The sequence below is a fragment of the Macaca nemestrina genome, chromosome 17 (assembly GCF_043159975.1).
Source record: "Macaca nemestrina isolate mMacNem1 chromosome 17, mMacNem.hap1, whole genome shotgun sequence".
Taxonomy (NCBI): domain Eukaryota; kingdom Metazoa; phylum Chordata; class Mammalia; order Primates; family Cercopithecidae; genus Macaca; species Macaca nemestrina.
Genome location: NC_092141.1, coordinates 60,225,613 through 60,245,619, shown reverse-complemented (window position 1 = coordinate 60,245,619; position 20,007 = coordinate 60,225,613). Strand labels below are relative to the sequence as shown.

The window sequence follows — 20,007 nt, the reverse complement described above, 5'->3', positions numbered from 1 at the left end:
TCTCGCCAAAATATGTTAACGGTGGAGGGTGTCCAGGTTCTTGGGGTCTTGAAAAAACAACTGGACAAAACACACAAACAAAGCAAGGAAGGAATTAAGGGATTTATTGAAAATTAAAGTAGCGTGGGCATGGTGGCTCATGCCTGTAATCCCAGCACTTTGGGAGGCTGACTCGGGTGAATCACTTGAGGTCAGGAGTTCGAGACCAGCCTGGCCAACATGGTGAGACCCTCGATCTACTAAAAAAAATACAAAAGTAGCCAGATGTGTTGACACACACCTGTAATCCCAGCTACTCAAGAGGCTGAGGCAGGAGAATCACTTGAACCCGGGAGGCCGAGGTTGCAGTGAGCCAAGACTGCACCATTACACTCCAGCCTGGGCAACAGAGGGAAACTCCATCTCAAAAAAAAAAGAAGCCGGGCGCGGTGGCTCAAGCCTGTAATCCCAGCACTTTGGGAGGCTGAGACGGGAGGATCATGAGGTCAGGAGATCGAGACCATCCTGACTAACACGGTGAAACCCCGTCTCTACTAAAAAATACAAAAAACTAGCCGGGCGAGGTGGCGGGCGCCTGTGGTCCCAGCTACTCAGGAGACTGAGGCAGGAGAATGGCGTAAACCCGGGAGGCGGAGCTTGCAGTGAGCTGAGATCCGGCCACTGCACTCCAGCCTGGGCGACGGAGCCAGACTCAGTCTCAAAAAAAAGAAAAGAAAAAAGAAAGAAAACTCTACAGTGTGGGAGTGGGCCCAAGCATAAGGGCAGGCAGATCACCTGAGGTCAGGAATTTGAGACCAGCCTGACCGACATGGTGAAACCCTGTCTCTACTGAAAATACAAAAAGTTAGCCAGGCATGATGGCGCATGCCTGTAATCCTAGCTACTAGGGAGGCTGAGGCAGGATAATTGCTTGAACCCGGGAGATGGAGGTTCCAATGAGCTTCAAAATGTAACTGCCGTTTTGGACCTAGAGGAATGGTGGAACCATGAGTACAATGAGCTTCAATCCCCAAGGATTTTTACGGAGCAGACTGTCATACCAGCCCTACGCCACCAATCTCTGAGTGTTTATTTATTTATTTACTTTGAGACAGAGTCTCGCTCTGTCGCCAGGCTGGACTGCAGTGGCACGATCTTGGCTCACTGCAACCTCTGCCTCTTAGGTTCAAGCAATTCTGCCTCAGCCTCCCGAGTAGCTAGGACTACAGGCGCACGCCGCCATACCTAAATTTTTTTTTTTTTTTTTTTTTTTTTTTTTTTTTTTTTTAGTAGAGACAGGGTTTCACCATGTTGCCCAGCCTGGTCTCGAACTCCTGAGCTCAGGCAATCCGCCCACCTTGGCCTCCCAAAGTACTAGGATTACAGGCGTGAGCTACTATGCCCAGGCTATTTTTTATTTTTATTTTTTATTTTACTAGAGCGCGAACACAGTCCCCCACTACCACAAATTATGCAGTCGAGTTTGCCACATTTGGGGAAATCGCAGGAGTCGGCACGTTCGAAGTGCAATGGATGAGCCTCGCCCTAAGAAAACCACCTTCAGGATAATGGTATCTCCCCTGCCAGGAAAGTATTGAGTGTTTATGAGAAAGAGAAATAATGTTCTGTCTTACTAAAGCCACTATTATTTTGTGTTTTCCTGTTATTTGAAGACAAATCTATTTCTTTTTTCTTTTTTTTTTTTTTTTTTGAGACGGTGTTTCACTCTTGTTGCCTAGGCTAGAGTGCAATGGCGTGATCTCAGCTCACCGCAATCTCCACCTCCCGGGTTCAAGCGATTCTCCTGCCTCAGCCTCCCGGGTAGCTGGGACTACAGGCGCACATCACCACACCTGGCTAATTTTTGTATTTTTAGTAGAGACAGGGTTTCGCCATGTTGGCCAGGCTGGTTTCAAATTCCTAACCTCAAGTGATCCACCCACCTTGGCCTCCCAAAGTGCTGAGATTCCATGCAGGAGCCACCACCCCCAGCCATCATAAGAGGTCTTAACTACATAACTTCCAAACACAAAACTTGGTCCCTTAGGTACTCACTGACACCATCTAGATACACCTGCTTCCTCCCTTACTCTTTGACTCGTTATGCAATGCCCTAAGGTATGCACACTGATCTGCTCACTCACAATGAAGAACTTAGATTTAATAATTCATGCCTTCAAATGCATACACACATGCCTAGTCCCTTTTTTTTTTCTTTTTTTTCCTTTTTTTTCAGATGGAGTTTCACTGTTGTTGCCTGGGCTGGAGTGCAATGGCACGATCTCGGCTCACTGCAACCTCTGCCTCCCAGGTTCAAGCGATTCTCCTACCTCAGCCTCCGGAGTAGCTGGGATTATAGGCATGTACCACCAAGCCTGGCCAAGTTTTTGTATTTTTAGTAGAGACGGGGTTTCTCCGTGGTGGTCAGGCTGGTCTTGAACTCCCGACCTCAGGTGATCGGCCCGCCTCGGCTTCCCAGAGTGCTGGGATTACAGGCGAGAGCCACTGTGCGCCCAACTTCTCCTTTTTTTTTTTGAGACCAAATTTCGCTCTCGTTGCCCAGGCTAGAGTGCAGTGGTGTGATCTCAGCTCACTGCAACCTCTGCCTCCCGGGTTCAAGCGATTCTCCTGCCTCAACCTCCCAAGTAGCTGGGACTACAGGTACCCACAACCATGGCCGACTAATTTTGGCTTTTTAGTAGAGACGAGGTTTCACCACATTGGCCAGGCTGGTCTTGAACTCCTAACCTCAGGTGACCCACCTGCCTCGGCTTCCCAAAGTGCAGGATTATAGGCGTGAGCCACCACGCCTGGCTTGCCACTGCGCCCAGCTGTGCCTAGTCCCTTAGATGCACAAAGTGGACCTCAATAGCTACACTTGTGGCCACACTCTGGCAGACATGCTCATCCTCCTATGCAGATACATTTGTACCCTTTTATAATTTTAGGGAAAATATGCTGACCAGTGATATCCTGGTAAGGGTTTAACAACTACCTTGCCAGGCTGGGAGAGGGGAACCCTGATTTGTAGCATTTGCCTATGTCCATGGTGTAAATACTCTGACTGTGGGCTTGATGTGTTGCCAGGATGGTATATGGTGGCTATTCACAGGTGCTATCACAGGGCACTATAGCTTTGAACAACTGGGCTTAAGTGATCCTCCTGCCTCAGTCTCTCAAGCAGATGGGACAAAGGCACTTGCCACTGTGCCTGCTTCCAGCACATCACAGAATGCTGACCATCACGGAATCCCTCATTTGCTTTAACTGACTCATTGGCTTCGTGGCAGGTTGGCTAAGAACATGGTCTTTTTTTTGTCGGGGGATGGAGTTTCGCTCTTATTGCCCAGGCTGGAGTGCAGTGGCGCAAACTTGGCTCACCACAACCTCCGCCTCCCGGGTTCAAGCGATTCTCCTGCCTCGGCCTCCCGAGTAACTGGGACCACAGGCATGCGGCCCCACACCCGTCTAACTTTGCATTTTTAGTAGAGAGAGGGTCTCTCCATGTTGGTCAGGCTGGTCTCGAACTCCTGACCTCAGGTGATCCGCCTGCCTCGGCCTCCCAAAGTGCTAGGATTATAGGCGTGAGCCACCGCGCCCAGCCAGAACATAGTCTTTTAATTTTTTTTTTTTTTTTTTTTTTTTTGAGACAGGGCCTCATTATGTCACTCAGGCCAGAATGCAGTGGTGCCATCGTAGCTCATCATAACCTTGAACTCCTGGGCTTAAGGGATCCTGTGACCTCAGCCTTTCAGGCAGCTGGGACTACAGATGCATGCCACTGTGCCTGGTTAATTTTTTTTTTTTTTTTTTTTTTTTTTTTTTTTTTGAGACGGAGTCTCGCTCTGTCGCCCAGGCTGGAGTGCAGTGGCCGGATCTCAGCTCACTGCAAGCTCCGCCTCCCGGGTTTACGCCATTCTCCTGCCTCAGCCTCCCGAGTAGCTGGGACTACAGGCGCCCGCCACCTCGCCCGGCGAATTTTCTTGTATTTTTAGTAGAGACGGGGTTTCACCGTGTTAGCCAGGATGGTCTCGATCTCCTGACCTCGTGATCCGCCCGTCTCGGCCTCCCAAAGTGCTGGGATTACAGGCTTGGCCTGGTTAATTTTTTAAAACTGTCATAAAGTCTGGCCTTGTTTCCCAGGCTGGTCTTGATCTCCTGGGCTCAAGTGATCCTCTCACCTTGGCCTCCCTAAATACTGGGATTACAGGTGTGAGCCAGTGCACTCAGCCTCCAGTTGACCTCTAAGATTTCTTTCAGCTCTGACATTCTTGGTTTCTATTCCTTTAAATTCCTGGAGCTCCTGGAATCTATACACACAATTTAGAGCAAGTCTTTGTTTAGAGGGTTTGTTTTAGTGATTCTCCATGATAGAACTGATTATCTAGGGGAGAAATTTGAATCTACATTTCTGAGGTCTTGGATGTCTTCAGGGGAGGTTGGTGAATCAAAAAGAGTTAGTTTTAAGCTGGACATGATGGCTTACACCTATTAATACAATTCCAGCCACAGAGCAGAAGTGGGTGGAGTACTGAGGCAGGAAGATCTCCAGCCCAGGAGTTTGAGGCTGCTGTAAGCCATGATCACACCACTGCACTGTAGCCTAGGCAACGGAGGGAAACCCCCAACTCTAAAAAAAGAAGTTAGTTTTTTTCCATTTGTACAACATTCTTACTGTGGGCTCGGCATTGTGCTAGGCATTTTGTAAACATTGTCTTCCTTTTTTATATATATATCATGGTGGTCTCATTTAAAGCCTTATCATAACCCTTTAAAAAAAAGATAATATGATAATTGTTATCAACCATGCACTGCACTGCCTCCACGAGGTAGAAAATTAAAAGCCTTAAAAAGCCTACAAAACTACCTATCGGGTTCTATGCTCACTACCAGGGTGACAGGACCCGTACTACAAACCCCAACATCATGCAATGTTCCAATGTAACAAATCTGCACATAAATATCTGTATCTAAAATAAAAGTTGAAAATTTTTTTCAAAAAGAAAATTTGGCTGGGCGTGGTGGCTCACGCCTGTAATCCCAGCACTTTGGGAGGCCAAGGCGGGCGGATTACCTGAGGTCAGGAGTTCGAGACCAGCCTGGCTAACATGGTGAAACCTGGTCTCTACTAAAAGTACAACAATTAGCTGGGTGTGGTAGCACATGCCTGTAATCTCAGCTACTTGGGAGGCTGAAGCAGGAGAATTGCTTGAGCCCGGGAGGTGAAGGTTGCAGTGAGCTGAGATCTTGCCACTGCACTCCAGCCTGGGAGACAGAGTGAGACTCTGTCTCAAAAAATATAAAAAATAAAAAAGAAAAATAAAAGAAAATCGGCCGGGTGCAGTGGCTCAAGCCTGTAATCCCAGCACTTTGGGAGGCTGAGACGGGCGGATCACGAGGTCGGGAGATCAAGACCATCCTGGCTAACACGGTGAAACCCCGTCTGTACTAAAAAATACAAAAACCTAGCCGGGCGAGGTGGCGGGTGCCTGTAGTCCCAGCTACTCGGGAGGCTGAGGCAGGAGAATGGTGTAAACCCAGGAGGCGGAGCTTGCAGTGAGCTGAGATCCGGCCACTGCACTCCAGCCTGGGCGACAGAGCAAGACTCCGTATCAAAAAAATAAAAATAAATAAAAGAAAAGAAAAGAAAATTTAAAGTAGGCTGGGTGACACAGCAAGAATCTGTCTCAAAAAAAAAAAAAAAAAAAAAAAAGGAGTTTTGTTTGATTAGCAGAATACCTTGAGGCACAATCCTACCCCTCCCATTGTCTTGTTCTCCCCATTTTGCTCACTGCCAGCCCTTGGGCCAATCTGGTTGCCACTCTCTCCCTGAGTTGATTTTATTTATTAATTTTGGTTTTAGGTAATTTATTAGGTTAACTTACAGACAGAAGGGTGGTCTTGGGTGGCCACAAGACGGGTAGATCTCCACACAACAACCCCCAGACCCAGGGCTTACATCCTGGGGAAAAGCATAAGTGCTTTGGTAGGAATGTATAGATGTTTACAGGCTTCACAGCCTATGGTTTCTGCAGCAGCATCAAGGGTCGTTTTGGAGGAAACTTACAGTGAATAAGTGTTTCTACAGAAAGCGTAATACATCAAGTAGACATTTTGGAGGCACTTCTGGGTAAATCAGAAATTACATGTCAGATTAGGATTTAAAATAAAGTCCCTCTTGTGACCACTCCACTCATCTAATCCGGCTCATACAATCTCACGCACCCACCTCTTCCACGATGGTTCCTCAGCCTGTAGAGAAGGGGGTGCTGCAGTCATTTCCATGGCATGGGTGGACAGGTTGCATTAATTTGTTTTATGCTTGTTAGCAGAGGCCACACCAACAATACAAACAATGAAACCTGGCCAAGTGACTTTAGGAGCTTTACAGCTGGTCCTGGGCTTTGTGTCTTTTGTGGGTTGGTGGCCCATCCTCTGGATTGGAGAAGAGTACACAAGGCAGTTGCTTTCCAGGCTTCTGGGGTGTCCTGGTGTCTTAGCTATGGATCTCCCAATATCTGCAGGTCACAGGGTGACAGAAGCTGCAGCACAGTTACCTGGACCTCCCAGAGCAGAGGATAAGGAGCAGTGAAGACAGGATGGAGCTCTGATTGGAGCAAGAAACCCACTCCATTATATATATATATATGTGTGTGTGTGTGTGTGTGTATGTGTGTGTGTATGTGTATATATGTGTGTGTGTGTGAGTGTGTGTGTGTGTATATATATATATATTTTTTTTTTTTTTGGAGATCAAGTCTCACTGTCATCCAGGCTGTAGTGCAGTGCTGCAATCTCAGCTCACTGCAACCTCCGCCTCCTGGGTTCAAGTGATTCTCCTGCCTCAGCCTCCTAAGCAGCTGGGAATACTGGTGTATGCCACCACACTCAGCTAATTTTCTCTATTTTTAGTAAGGATAGGGTTTTGCCATGTTGGTCAGGCTGCTCTCGAACTCCTGGCCTCAAGTGATCCACCTGCCTTGGCTTCCCAAAGTGCTGGGATTACAGGAGTGAGCCACCACGCCTGGCCACTCACTCCCTGATTTTATTTTATTTTATGTATGTATGTATTTATTTATTTATTTATTTATTTTTGACACAGAGTCTTGCTCTCTCACCCAGGCTGTAATACAGTGGCTCACGCCTGTAATCCCACTACTTTGGGAGGCTGAAGCAAGCAGATTACTTGGGGTCAGGAGTTCAAGACCAGCCTGGCCAAATGGTGAAACCTGTCTCTACTAAAAATACAAAAATTAGCCAGGCGTGGTGGTGCACACTTGTAATCCCAGCTACTTGTGAGGCTGAGGCAGGAGAATTACTTGAACCCAGGAGGCGGAGGTTGCAGTGAGCCGAGATCACGCCATTGCACTCCAGCCTGGGCGACAAGAGCGAGACTCTGTTTCAAAAAAAAAAAAAAAAGAGGAAGGTCTTTATGATTCAAGGATCTTTTAAATAAGTACGTAAATATAAAAATGAAAGTCTGGGCCTGGCACAGCAGCCCACACTCCGTAATCCTAACACTTTGGGAGACCGGGGCGAGAGGATCACTTGAGCCCAGATGTTCAAGACCAATTTGAGCCAGATGGGGAGACTCCTTTTTTCTTTTTCTTTTTTTTTTTTTTGAAACAGAGTCTCACTCTGTCACCCAGGCTGGGGTGCAGTGGTACAATCTCGGCTCACTGCAAGCTCCTCCTCCTAGGTTCGTGCCATTCTCCCGCCTCAGCCTCCTGAGTAGCTGGGATTACAGGCACCCACTGTCATGCCTGGCTAATATTTTTTTGTGTTTTTGTAGAGATGGGGTTTTGCCATGTTGTCCAGGCTGGTCTCAAACTCCTGACCTCAGGTGATCCACCTGCCTTGGCCTCCCGAAGTGCTGGGATTACAGGCATGAGCCACCATGCCTGGCCAAGACTCCTTTTTTCTCTTTTTTTTCTTTTCTTCATGTCAGAAGGGTAATGTGCCAACATTGTAACAAGGTTCAAGGGTGGCACATCTCACATATGCCCGTGAACACCCAATCATCACACTCATGCGCTACAAAAGGATCAGAGGATCAGAACTTTTCTCTACACAATTTTTTTTTTTTTTTTTTTTTTTTTTTAGTTAACTGGGCATGTGCCTGTAGTCCCAACTTCTCCCAGCTACTCGGGAGGCTGAAGTGGCAAGATCGCTCAAGCCCAGGAGCTTGGGGTTGCAGTGAGCTATGATTACAGCACTGTACCCCAGCATGGGTAACACAGCAAGACTCTCCCAGAAAAACAAACAAAACCACAAAAAAACTAGAGGTCTTTCTTTGTCACCAGACTTTAAGCTCTTCGGGGGCAAGGATTGTGTCCATTTGCTTCATTGCTGTATATACAGTGTTTAGCACAGCCCTGCCAATATTAACTTTCCAATAAGTGTTTGTAGAATCAATAGATGAATTAACGGATGCAAGTAAAAACCATTATTTCCTTTTCTTTCTTTTTCTTTTTTTTGGACACAGGGTCTCACTCTGTCACCCAGGCTGGATGTAGTGCAGTGGTGTGATCTCGGCTCACTGCAACCTCCGCCTCCTGGGTCCAAGCGATTCTCGTGCTTCAACCTCTCAATTAGCTGGGATTACAAGCATGTATCACCATGCCTGGCTCTTTTTTTTTTTTTTTTTTTTTTGTATTTTTAGTAGAAACAGGGTTTCACCATGTTGGCCAGGCTGGTCTCGAATTCCTGACCTCAAATGATCCTTTTATTTTCTTTTTCTTTTTTTTTTTTTTTTTTGTGCACGATGGAGTCTTGCTCTGTTACCCAGGTTGGAGCGCAGTGGTGCAATCTCAGCTCACTGCAACCTCCACCTCCTGGGTCAAAGCGATTCTCCTGCCTCAGCTTCACAAATAGCTGGGACTACAGGTGCCTGTCATCATGCCCAGCTAATTTTTGTATATTTAGTAGAGACGAGGTTTTGCCATTTTGGCCAGGCTGGTCTCAAACTCCTGACCTCAGGTGATCTGCCCACCTCAAGCTCCCAAAGTGGTGGGATGACAGGCTTGCGCCACTACACCAGACCCTCTTTTCTTTTTTCTTTTTTTATTTTAAAGATGGGGTCTCCAGCAGGTACGATGTCTCATGTCTGTAATCCCAGCACTTTGGGAGGCCGAGGCAGGCGGATCACCTGAGGTCAGGAGTTCAAGACCAGCCTGGCAACATGGCGAAACCTCGTCTCTACTAAAACTACAAAAATTAGGCTGGGCGCGGTGGCTTACACCTGTAATCCCAGCACTTTGGGAGGCGGAGGCGGGTGGGTCACTTGAGGTCAGGAGTTCAAGACCAGCCTGACCAACATGGAGAAACCCTACTGAAAATAAAAAATTAGCCCGGTGTGGTGGCACATGCCTGTAATCCCAGCTACTTGGGAGGCTGAGGCAAGAGAATCAATTGAACCTGGGAGGCGGAGGTTGCAATGAGCAGAGAGCTCACCATTGCACTCCATCTAGCCTGGGTAACAAGAGCAAGACTCCATCTCAAAAAAAAGAGAAAAAAAAATTAGCCACGCGTGGTGGAGGGCGCCTATAATCCCAGCTACTCAGGAGGCTGAGGCAGGAGAATCACTTGAACCCAGGAGGCAGAGGTTGCAGTGAGCCGAGATTGCACCATTGCACTCCAGCCTGGATGACAGAGTGAGAACTCCGTCTCAAAAAAAAAGAAACAAAACAAAACAAAACAAATATGGAGTCTCACTCTGTTACCCAGGATGGACTGGAACTTCTGGGGTTAAGCAATCCTCCAGACTCAGCCTCCCAGAGTACTGGGATTACAGGCATACACCACCATGCCCAGACCATATTTCCTTTCCACTGGGTGGTGCCCACACACACAGAGATAGACAAAGACAAACATGCCCTGTTAGTGCTCAGTAGTCATTTGAATAAATTTTCACAATGCACTCGACTTATCTCAGCATAAACTTTATTGGTTTGGCTTCTCTTGGCTATTCTGGAGTGGGGCTGAGGCAGGAGCTAAGTGAAGGGCAGAATCCAGTCCTGAGCTGGGTGTGGTCAGAGTCACCGAGACCTGGGGAGAGTGGGGAAAGGAGAGGAAGGTTATGGACTTGGAGTCGGCCAAGCACGTTTATCCTGGGACCCAGCCATTGTTGAACCCCTCCTACCTTCAAATCACCTTTTTAAGTATTTTAATTTTTATCAATTTACCTTTTTTTTATTTTTTTTGAGACGGAGCCTCGCTGTCCCCCAGGCTGGAGTGCAGTGGCGCAATCTCGGCTCACTGCAAGCTCTGCCTCCTGGGTTCATGCCATTCTCCTGCCTCAGCCTCCCGAGTAGCTGGGACTACAGGCTCCCACCTCCATGCCCGGCTAATTTTTTGTATTTTTAGTAGAGACGGGGTTTCACCGGGTTAGCCAGGATGGTCTTGATCTCCCGACCTCGTGATCTGCCCACCTCGGCCTCCCAAAGTGCTGGGATTACAGGCATGAGCCACCGTGCCCAGCCTCATTTTACTTATTTTTTAAGAGACAGTCTCACTGTGGTGCCCAAGCTGGAGTGCGGTGACTATTTACGGATGTAATCATAGATTACTGCAGTCTTGAACTCCTGGCCTCAAGCAGTGCTCCCACCTTTGCCCCATCAAATCACCATTTTAATGATAAGTAATCCAAATAATTCACAAAAGTACAGAGACCGTTACCCACCTTCCTACAGAGATTTTCTCACACCCTCTTCATGGATCTGCTCACGCTCCTGTCCCTTCTTCCCCTCCTGAGGTTCCTGTTCCAGATTTGCTCCCTCAATCCCTCCCTAGCTGCTCAGTATCAGTGTCTGAAGTGTTCTGGTTTCCGTGCCCCGCTGTCTGCATCATGAGGATCCTGTCTCACCCTTTAGGAGGACAGGTCTCTTCATAATATTTAGTCCCTCGATTCTGAGACATAAGGAATGGACTGAAGAATTTTCTAGCTGATGAGGTGGATTCAAGAGACCATTGAAGCCACCAATGGCCACAGAGAAAGGAAACATGCCTCCAACTATGCAGTTTCCCATCACCAGGAAGGTACCATGGCCCAAGGGTACAGAGGGAAAGCTGAGAACAGGATGGGGCTCAGCTCGGTGGGTAGGATTGGGGACAGGCAGGGCACAGGATGGGCTCAGCTCGGTCAGTAGGGACAGGCAGGGCACAGGATGGGCTCAGCTCAGTGGGTAGGAACAGGCAGGGCACAGGATGGGCTCAGCTCGGTCGGTAGGGACAGGCAGGGCACAGGATGGGCTCAGCTCAGTGGGTAGGAACAGGCAGGGCACAGGATGGGCTCAGCTCAGTGGGTAGGGATAGGCAGGGGAGAGCAGCACCTCACCTGGAAGAGTGAGGAAGAACAAATAGTAATCAGAGCTGCTAACCTTGCAGAGCTCTCATTACTCCTCAAAGGTGGCCCTCAGGTCTCCATTTGAATTGTCTTTATTTTTCTTTTGTTTTTTTCTTTGTATTTTTCCACTTGCATTGTCTTACTTAAAGCTCACAACATCCCGTGAAATGATTCTATACCTCTGATTTTAATGAAAACACTGAGGTTCAGAAAGGCTATGTAATCAGCCAGCATGTGGAGGGGCAAAGATCTGAATCCATGTCTGATGCCCAAGCTCAATTTAGAACTGCTGTGCAACACCACATTCCCCTACCTGCGCCTGCAGAGGTTTGTCTGATCCACCAAGCAGGCCAACAGCTCTTGAATCAGCAAGTCCCGCAGCAAATCTTCATCGCTGGGGTTCTTGGGTGGGGAGCTGCAAGGTAAGAGCCTCTGGCTGACTGTTTTAGCCTGAGCCGCGCCCAAAGAGAGTAAACACAGGACTGGGGACACCACTGAGGGGCAGCCACGGACTGGGGGAGGGAGCCAACACAGCTGCCTCTCTGTTGGCTCAGCTCTGAGATCTGGAGCCTGCTTTCTGCCAGCCCCACCCAGCACTGCCTGCCTGGGGAATATGGACTCTTCCTACAGGGAGAGTCAAACAGAATTCTGGTGTGAGATATTCCGCCCATCCACCTCTGCAAGTGTTCCAGAATGCAGAGAGTACTTTGGGCACATTCACTTTTTGAAATGACCTGTGCCATTCAGAGAGGGGATAACTGATTTCAGGGGAGTGGGCCTGGGAAGATCCCCCACTCTTTCACAAACAGCCTTCCCGAAGTTTGGCAGGGGGAGGTGGTGAGGCCGGAACCTGAGGTCTCTTCTTTCCTGCCCTTCTCCTGACTCAGTGACTCTGCTGTGTATGAAGTCATCAATCTTAGAAACCCTGTCCCTGAAACCCTTCCTAGCACCCTCCCCTGTTCCTCCAAGGCTTCTTCCTTAAGCTTGGGCTGACCTCCAGGAGTTTGCTCAATGAAGACCCCTCTTTGAACTCTTGAGAGGAAGAGGATGATTATCGCGGGTCCTTGCTCTGCTCTGGGGTCAGGGAGAGGGAACAACGAGGTGGGGGCGGGGCAGGAGGCTCGGCTGCCTCCCTTCCCTCTGCGCCCTGACTCACCTCTGTGGCTCCACTGCCTCCTCCTCCTTCCTATTAGCTTGACTGGCCAGCTCGAGTGCCCGAGCCTCCCTCTGGGTGATGTTGTGTTTCCAGCTGGGAAGATAAGATTAGAGAGTGGGCAAGCTGTGGAGACTCCAGGCTAGAGACACTTGAATCTTTTAGTACCTCAACCCCAAAAGCAGAGGGTACCTTTCTCCACTTAAGCCCACCCAATGGTGGTCTTCAGCTGCCTCCACCAGTGAACAGCTTTTCAGAATCTACCACGCTGACCAGAGACGGCATAGAGCAGGGAGAAGGATAAGGACAGTTCATCTTCTCTTCACTTTTGTGTGTGTGTGTGTGTGTGTGTGTGTGTGTGTGTGTGTGTGTGTGAGAGATAGGGTCTGGCTGTATTTCCCAGACTGGAGTGCAGGGGCACCATCTCGGCTCACTGCAACCTCTGCCTCCCAGGCTCAAGCCATCTTCCCGTCTCAGCCTCCTGAGTAGCTGAAACTACAGGCAGGCATTACCACACCACACCCAGCTAATTTTTGTACTTTTTGTTTGCCATGTTGCCCCGGCTGGTCTCGAATGAACTTGTGAGCTCAAACAATCCACCTACCTGGGCCTCCCAAAGTGCTGGGATTACAGGCGTGAGCCACGGTGCACAGCCAATCCTATTTTCTTTCCTTTTTTTTTTTTTGAGACAGAGTCTCACTCTGTTGCCAGGCTTGGGGTACAGTGGTGCGATCTCAGCTCACTGCAACGTCCGCCTCCAGGGTTCAAGCAATTATCATGCCTCAGCCTCCCGAGTAGCTGGAATTACAGGCTGGGTGTGCCACCACACCCAGCTAATCTTTGTATTTTTAGTAGAGACAGCGTTTCACCATGTTGGCCAGGAGGGCCTCAATTTCCTGACCTCATGATCTGCCTGCCTCATCCTCCCAAAGTGCTGGGATTACAGGTGTAAGCTACTGGGCCCGGCCCTAGCCAGTCCTGTTTTCAAAGTCTGAAGTGGGTCTGAAGTGGCCATCGCCAAGCAAGCAGTCATTAGAAGGAGCTCATCTTTCTCTCCCTTCATCCTCAGACCCCTGGGGCTCCTCTCTGAGCTCCCATACATCTTCTGACTCCTCCCCTTAGAAGTAAAGGATTAGGGCCAGCACAGTGGCTCACAATTGTAATCTCAGCACTTTGGGAGCCCAATGTGAGTGGATCACTTAAGCCCAGGAGTTTGAGAACAGCCTGGGCAACATAGTAAGACTCTGTCTCTACAAATAATTTTAAAAATTAGCCAGGCATGGTGGTGTGAGGCTGTAGTCACAACTACTTGGGAGGCTGAGGTGGGAGGATTGCTTGAGCCCAGGAGGTCAAGGCTACAGTGAGCCATGATGGTGCCACTGCACTCCAGTCTGGGTCACAGAGAGAGCTCCTGTCTCAAAAAAAGAAGAGAGGCTGGGCGCGGTGGCTCATGCCTGTAATCCTAGCACTTTGGGAGGCCAAGGCGGGCAGATCACAGGGTCAGGAGATCAAGACCATCCTGGCTAACACGGTGAAACCCTGTCTCTACTAAAAAAATACAAAAAAATTAGCCATGCGTGGTGGACGCCTGTAGTCCCAGCTACTCGGGAGGCTGAGGCAGGAGAATGGCACGAACCCGGGAGGCAGAGCTTGCAGTGAGCCGAGATTATGCCACTGCACTCCAGCCTGGGCGACAGAGCGAGACTCCGTCTCAAAAAAAAAAAAAAAAAAAAAAAAGGGAAAAGAAAAAAAGAAGTAAAGGATTAGGGAATAGCCCTGGTCCCTACCCCTAGCCTAGACTGGTGCCCAAGTCAGGGTCCTGGCCAGAGCTACCATGTCTAACTCGCCATCCTTGCCTAGTGAAAGGTGCCACCAAGGGTGGGTGTGGTGGCTCACGCCTGTAATCCCAGCACTTTGAGAGGCCAAGGCAGTTAGATCACCTGCGGTCAGGAGTTCGAGACCAGCCTGACCAACATGGAGAAACCCCATCTCTACTAAAAATACAAAATTAGGCCAGGTGCGGTGGCTCATGCCTATAATCCCAGCACTTTGGGAGGCTGAGGCAGGTGGATCATGAGGTCAGGAGTTCGAGAACCAGACTGGTCAACATGGTGAAACCCCGTCTCTACTAAAAAAAAAAAAAAAAAAAAATTAGCCGGGCATGGTGGCACACACCTGTAGTCCCAGCTACTCAGGAGGCTGAGGCAGAAGAATCGCTTGAACCCAGGAGGCGGAGGTTGCAGTGAGCCAAAATCGAGCCACTGCACTCCAGCCTGGGCAACAGAGCTACACTTCATCTCAAAAGAGAAAAAAAATAAAAATTAGCTGGGCATGGTGATGCATGCCTGTAATCCTAGCTACTCGGGAGGCTGAGGCAGGAGAATTGCTTGAATCCAGGAGGTGGAGGTTGTGGTGAGCCAAGATCGTGGTATTGCACTCCAGCCTGGGCAACAAGAGCAAAACTCTGTCTCAAAAAAAAAAAAAAAAAAAAAGAAAGAAGAAAAAGAAAGGTGCCACCTGGGGTTGTGCATCACGTGGCCTGTGTGGCCACAGCCGATGGCCTCCTCTGAAGGTAGGAAGGCAGAGCCCAGAGCCCAGCACAGGGAACAGGAGGAGTATAAGCAACGACTCACTCATTCTTCTTCCCCTTTTGGGCCAGCAGCCAGTTTACGAAGTCTTGTTGGTGAATCTTGTCCATGGCAATACTATAGTCACTGATGAAAGTCCCTTCGGCATACCTGGGGCCTCGAGGTTGAGGGCTGCTCACCTTAGCATGAGATCCGACAGGCAGGGAGGGGAGAAGGCTGGAAATAAGGGTGCAGAGAAGGGGCAGAGATGGGGGGAGAATCACAACGCTAGGATAAATGACTATCACTAACAGGAGGCAGACACTTGAAAACAAATGAGTCCGTTTTTATGGAGACTCCCTGCAGATCCACTCCCCCACCCCACCCCACCCCACCCCAGGCTTTATCCTCAGCTCCAGGGCCCACTTCCTGCAGCCTCAGTGTGTGTGGCTCTGGATTCTGGCCAAAAAGGGATCACGGGGCCAGGCGCGGTGGCTCATGCCTGTAATCCCTGCACTTTGGGAGGCCAAGACAGGCGGATCACCTGAGGTCGGGATAGAGACCAGCCTGACCAACATGGAGAAATCCCGTCTCTACTAAAAATACAAAATTTAGCCAGGTGTGGTGGCACATGCTTGTAATCCCAGCTATTCAGGAGGCTGAGGCAGGAGAATCACTTGAACCCGGGAGGTGGAGGTTGCAGTGAGCCGAAATCGTGCCATTGCACTCCAGCCTAGGGAACAAGAGTGAAACTTCATCTCAAAAAAAAAAAAAAAAAAAAAAGGCTGGGCGCAGTGGCTCACACCTGTAATTCTAGCACTTTGGGAGGCCAAGGCAGGAGGATCATGAAGTAAGGAGATCAAGACCATCCTGGCTAACACAGTGAAACCCCATCTCTACTAAAAAGACAAAAAAATTAGCCGGGCGAGGTGGCGGGCGCCTGTAGTCCCAGCTACTTGGGAGGCTGAGGCAGGAGAACGGCGTGAACCCGGGAGGCACAGCTTGCAGTGAGCTGAGATCACACCACTACACTCCAGCCTAGGTGACAAAGCGAGACTCCATCTCAAAAAAAAAAAAAAAAAAAAAAGGGATCAGGGGTCCCCCTCATCTGAAAGGACTGAGTCACACAATTCCCTCCTTTATTCCTCCTGCCCTGGCCCTTCCTGATTCAGTTTCTTGGTTCACATTCCGCAATAATAGTCAACTCATACAAAAGCACTGACTGTGACTCTGGCAGTTTATAAGCCCTTGAATCCATAAAATATAATTTCATCCTCACAACATCCTATGAGGTAGGTTCTAGTTATATCCCCATTTTGTGAGTGGAGAAACCAAGGTGCAGAGATTACCTTATTATTATCTTATTATCTGCCACTCCGTATAGGTAACAGATCCAGGATTTACCCCAGGCCATCTGGGCTCAGATCTATGTTCTTAACATGTACGTGATACAGGCCAGGCGCAGTAGCTCACGCCTGTAATCCCAGCACTTTCGGAGGCCCAGGCAGATGGATCACAAGGTCAGGAGTTCAACACCAGCATGGCCAAGATGGTGAAACCCCATCTCTACTAAAAATACAAAATTAGGCCGGGCGCGGTGGCTCAAGCCTGTAATCCCAGCACTTTGGGAGGCCGAGAAGGGCGGATCACGAGGTCAGGAGATCGAGACTGGCTAACACGGTGAAACCCCATCTCTACTAAAAATACAAGAAAATTAGCCGGGCGAGGTGGCTGGCGCCTGTAGTCCCAGCTACTCGGGAGGCTGAGGCAGGAGAATGGCGTGAACCCGGGAGGCGGAGCTTGCAGTGAGCCGAGATCGGGCTACTGCACTCCAGCCTGGGGCACAGAGCAAGACTCCGTCTCAAATAAATAAATAAATAAATAAATAAATAAATAAATAAATAAAAATAAAAATACAAAATTAGCAGGGCGTGGTGGCAGGTGCCTGTAATCCCAGCTGCTTAAGAGGCTAAGGCAGAGAATAGATTGAACACAAGAGGCGGAGGTTGCAGTGAGCTGAGATCGAGCCACTGCACCCCAGCCTGGGTGACAGAGTGAGACTCTATCTCAAAAAAGAAAGAAAGAAAGAAACATCTACATGATACTGTTCTCTTCTTGTACGTGTTCTGACATCTGTGCCTCAAATTGACAAATTACATATGCCAAATTTACGTGGGCATATGGTTTGTCCTTGCACCTGAGAAAGCCCAACTCTACTCAAATAAGTTATTTATTGGTCCTGAAAACACAGTCTGAGCCCCCTGCTATATTCGCTGGTCATATTCTCTGCTTTTCCACACAGTACTCATGACGATTTGCAACATGCCTATATGGTTCTTGGTTTATTTCCTCCTTGGGTCTGTGTGCTTCATGAAGGCAGGAGGCATTTGTGGACCAATGTTCACATACATCCCTTGTGCCTGGTACAGAGGAGGCCCTCTCTACAATTTGATTGAAAGCATGCATAATGGTCAGGCATTGTGGCTCACGCCTGTAATCCCAGCACTTTGGGAGGCCGAGGCAGGTGGATCACTTGAGGACAGGATTTCAAGACCAGCCTGGCCAACATGGCAAAACCCCATCTCTACTAAAAATACAAAAAAATTAGCTGGGTGTGGTGGTAGGTGCCTGTAATCCCAGGCTGAGGCAGGAGAATTGCTTGATCCTGAGAGGCAGAGGTTGCAGTGAGTCAAGACTGCACCACTGCACTCCAGCTTAGGCGACAGAGTGAGACTCTGACTCAAAAAAAAGCCCAGGCACGGGATTACATGCCTTCAATCCCAGCACTTTGGGAGGCTCAGGCGGAGAGATCATCTGAGGTCAGGAGTTTGAGATCAGCCTGGCCCACATAGTGAAACCCCATCTCTACTAAAAATACAAAAATTAGCCAGGCGTGTTGCCGGGCACCTGTAATCCCAGCTACTCGGGAAGCTGAGGCAGGGAAAATTGCTTGAACCCAGGAGGGAGAGGTTGCAGTGAGCCGAGATTGTGCCACCACACTCCGGCCTGGGTGACAGAGCGAGATTCCATCTCAAAAAAAAAAAAAAAAAAAAAAAAAAAGAATGCATTCATAAGCCTGGGTAACATGGCGAAACCTCATCTCTACAAAAAATTCAAAAAGTAGCTGAACATGTTTGTTCGCGCCTGTGGCCCTAGTTGCTCGGGAGGCTGAGGTGGGAGGATACTTGAGCCTGGCAGGCAGAGGCTGCAGTGAGCTGCGTTCACGCCACTGCACTCCAGTCTGGGTGACAGAGCAAGAGTCTGTCTCAAAAAAAATAAAAAAGAAAAAAAGAAAAGAAAGAAGCAAACATGCATAAATGAATAAAGCATTCGTTGGGAAGTGAGACTCATCTTCGGACAATTAACCACCAGGAAGTCCCTCCAGAGATCTAACCATAGTCTCTCCCACTGTAACAGTGGCACACAATAAATCCTCTCTGGCTCAGCGCTCACTTTGCACTCACATTGCCGGCAGGTATTTCCCTGGAGCTTCCTACCTCTTAGACTGGATGCCTTCCCTTTCTCACCTCCCACTTGAAACAAATCCAGAACCTGTCTTCTGAGCCCCTCCTCTTCCCCATCCCTTCCCTCTCACCACTCCTACCTGGAGTGACCCTCTTTCTTCTCTCCTAGTCCCACTGCCAGGAACAGGGACAGCAGCAGCAGAGCGAAGGTCTTCATGGCCACCATCTTCCAAGGTTATTTCCTGAGCTAAGACAGAAAACAGCCAGGACGTGCTGAGACAGCAACCAGTAGGGTCTCTGAAAGCTGGGGAGGGGCAAAGCCTTGAGGTTTGGACCTTTTCTTTTCCTCTTTTTTTTCTTTTGAGATGGAGTCTTGCTCTGTTGTCCAGGCGGGAGTGCAGTGACACAATCATGGCTCACTGCAGCCTCAACCTCCTGGGCTCAGGCAAAACTCTCACTTCACCCTCCCGAGTACCTAGGACCACAGGCATGTACCACCATGGCCAGCTAATTTTTAAAATTTTGTATAGAGATCGAGTTTCCCTCCATTGCCCAGGCTGGTCTTGAACTCCTGTGCTCAAATGATCCTCCTCCCTCGGCTCCCAAAGTATTAGGATTACAGGCATGAGGCACCACACCTGGCTATCTTCTCACGTCTCATATAGAGGAAGAGAAAAGTAAGATGCCAGGGCTGCTGGGCATCTCAGGGTTGCCAAGATCCACCCATTCTCAGGTCATCTCATCCATCCCTGTCTCCACTTCTCTTACCAGACTTCCTTTCCAGCTCTTCCAGAAGAAGGACAGATAGGGGTCTCCTTTCCCTGCCTTCTGGACCTTCTGAGCCTGCTGAAGAAATCAGGCCCCAGCTCCTTTATATTAGGCATAGACCTGCTGATTAGCCTAAAAGCATCTTATCTCAAGAAATTAAGCCCACAGCTCCTGCCACATTAAGTCCATTTTACACATAATAGAGTTGCCCTTTCCACCTGAACTGTGCTAATTGGTGATTAACATTTGGCTATCTCCAGCTGTTGTCTGGGGCCTGCCTGTGGGTAGGGTACCCTAAGTACCCCCTTTTTTCTTCCTCCTCCTCTCTTCTGGGCAAAGGGCCCACTACTCTTCTTCTATGCCCTACTTCCTTTACAGTTGCCCTCAGTTAGAAAGGGTACTTATAGGCCAGGCGCGATGAATCACGCCTGTAATCCCAGCACTTGGGAGGCTGAGACAGGTGGATCACCTGAGGTCAGGGATTCGAGACCAGCCTGGCCAACATGCTGAAATCCCATCTCTACTAAAAATACAAAAATTAGTCAGGCATGGTGGTGCACAGCTGTAATCACAGCTACTCCGGAGGCTGAGGCAAGAGAATCACTTGAACCTGGGAGGCAGAAGTTGCAGTGAGCCGAGATCAAGTTCACTGCACTCCAGCATGGGCAACAAAGCAAGATTCTGTCTCAAAAAAAAAAGAAAAAAGAAAGGGGGCTGGGCGCAGTGGCTCAC

The 20,007-nt window shown here is 49.0% G+C and overlaps 1 protein-coding gene and 2 non-coding genes across 3 annotated transcripts; all 3 read right to left on the bottom strand.

Annotated features, from left to right (window-relative positions):
* Window positions 1-1,414: 1,414 nt before the first annotated feature.
* On the bottom strand, window positions 1,415-1,574 carry LOC112425003 (U1 spliceosomal RNA). Its single transcript, XR_003015973.2, has one exon. It is a non-coding gene; the product is annotated as a U1 spliceosomal RNA (small nuclear RNA).
* A 6,347-nt stretch (window positions 1,575-7,921) lies between these two features.
* LOC112425000 (small nucleolar RNA U13) lies at window positions 7,922-8,025 on the bottom strand. The gene has a single exon (XR_003015971.2). It is a non-coding gene; the product is annotated as a small nucleolar RNA U13 (small nucleolar RNA).
* Window positions 8,026-9,858: 1,833 nt separating this feature from the next.
* GI (gastric inhibitory polypeptide) lies at window positions 9,859-19,355 on the bottom strand. The gene is made up of 6 exons (XM_071081964.1): window positions 19,276-19,355; window positions 18,648-18,754; window positions 15,110-15,280; window positions 12,480-12,572; window positions 11,637-11,738; window positions 9,859-10,026 (listed from the first exon to the last, which is right to left on the bottom strand). The coding sequence occupies exons 2-6, from the start codon at window positions 18,731-18,733 to the stop codon at window positions 10,017-10,019; spliced, it is 462 nt and encodes a 153-aa protein (XP_070938065.1). The 5' UTR covers window positions 18,734-18,754; window positions 19,276-19,355; the 3' UTR covers window positions 9,859-10,016.
* Between the last annotated feature and the right edge of the window lie 652 nt (window positions 19,356-20,007).

Bases quoted from the DNA above. Each gene is read 5' to 3' on its own strand.
- GI (XM_071081964.1), bottom strand. From the start codon at position 18,733: ATGGTGGCCATGAAGACCTTCGCTCTGCTGCTGCTGTCCCTGTTCCTG. The intron at 15,281-18,647 runs GTAGGAGTGGTG...CCTTATTTCCAG, and splicing joins AAGAAAGAGGGTCACTCCAG to CCTTCTCCCCTCCCTGCCTG. The intron at 12,573-15,109 runs GTGAGTCGTTGC...TTATCTTCCCAG, and splicing joins CAAAAGGGGAAGAAGAATGA to CTGGAAACACAACATCACCC.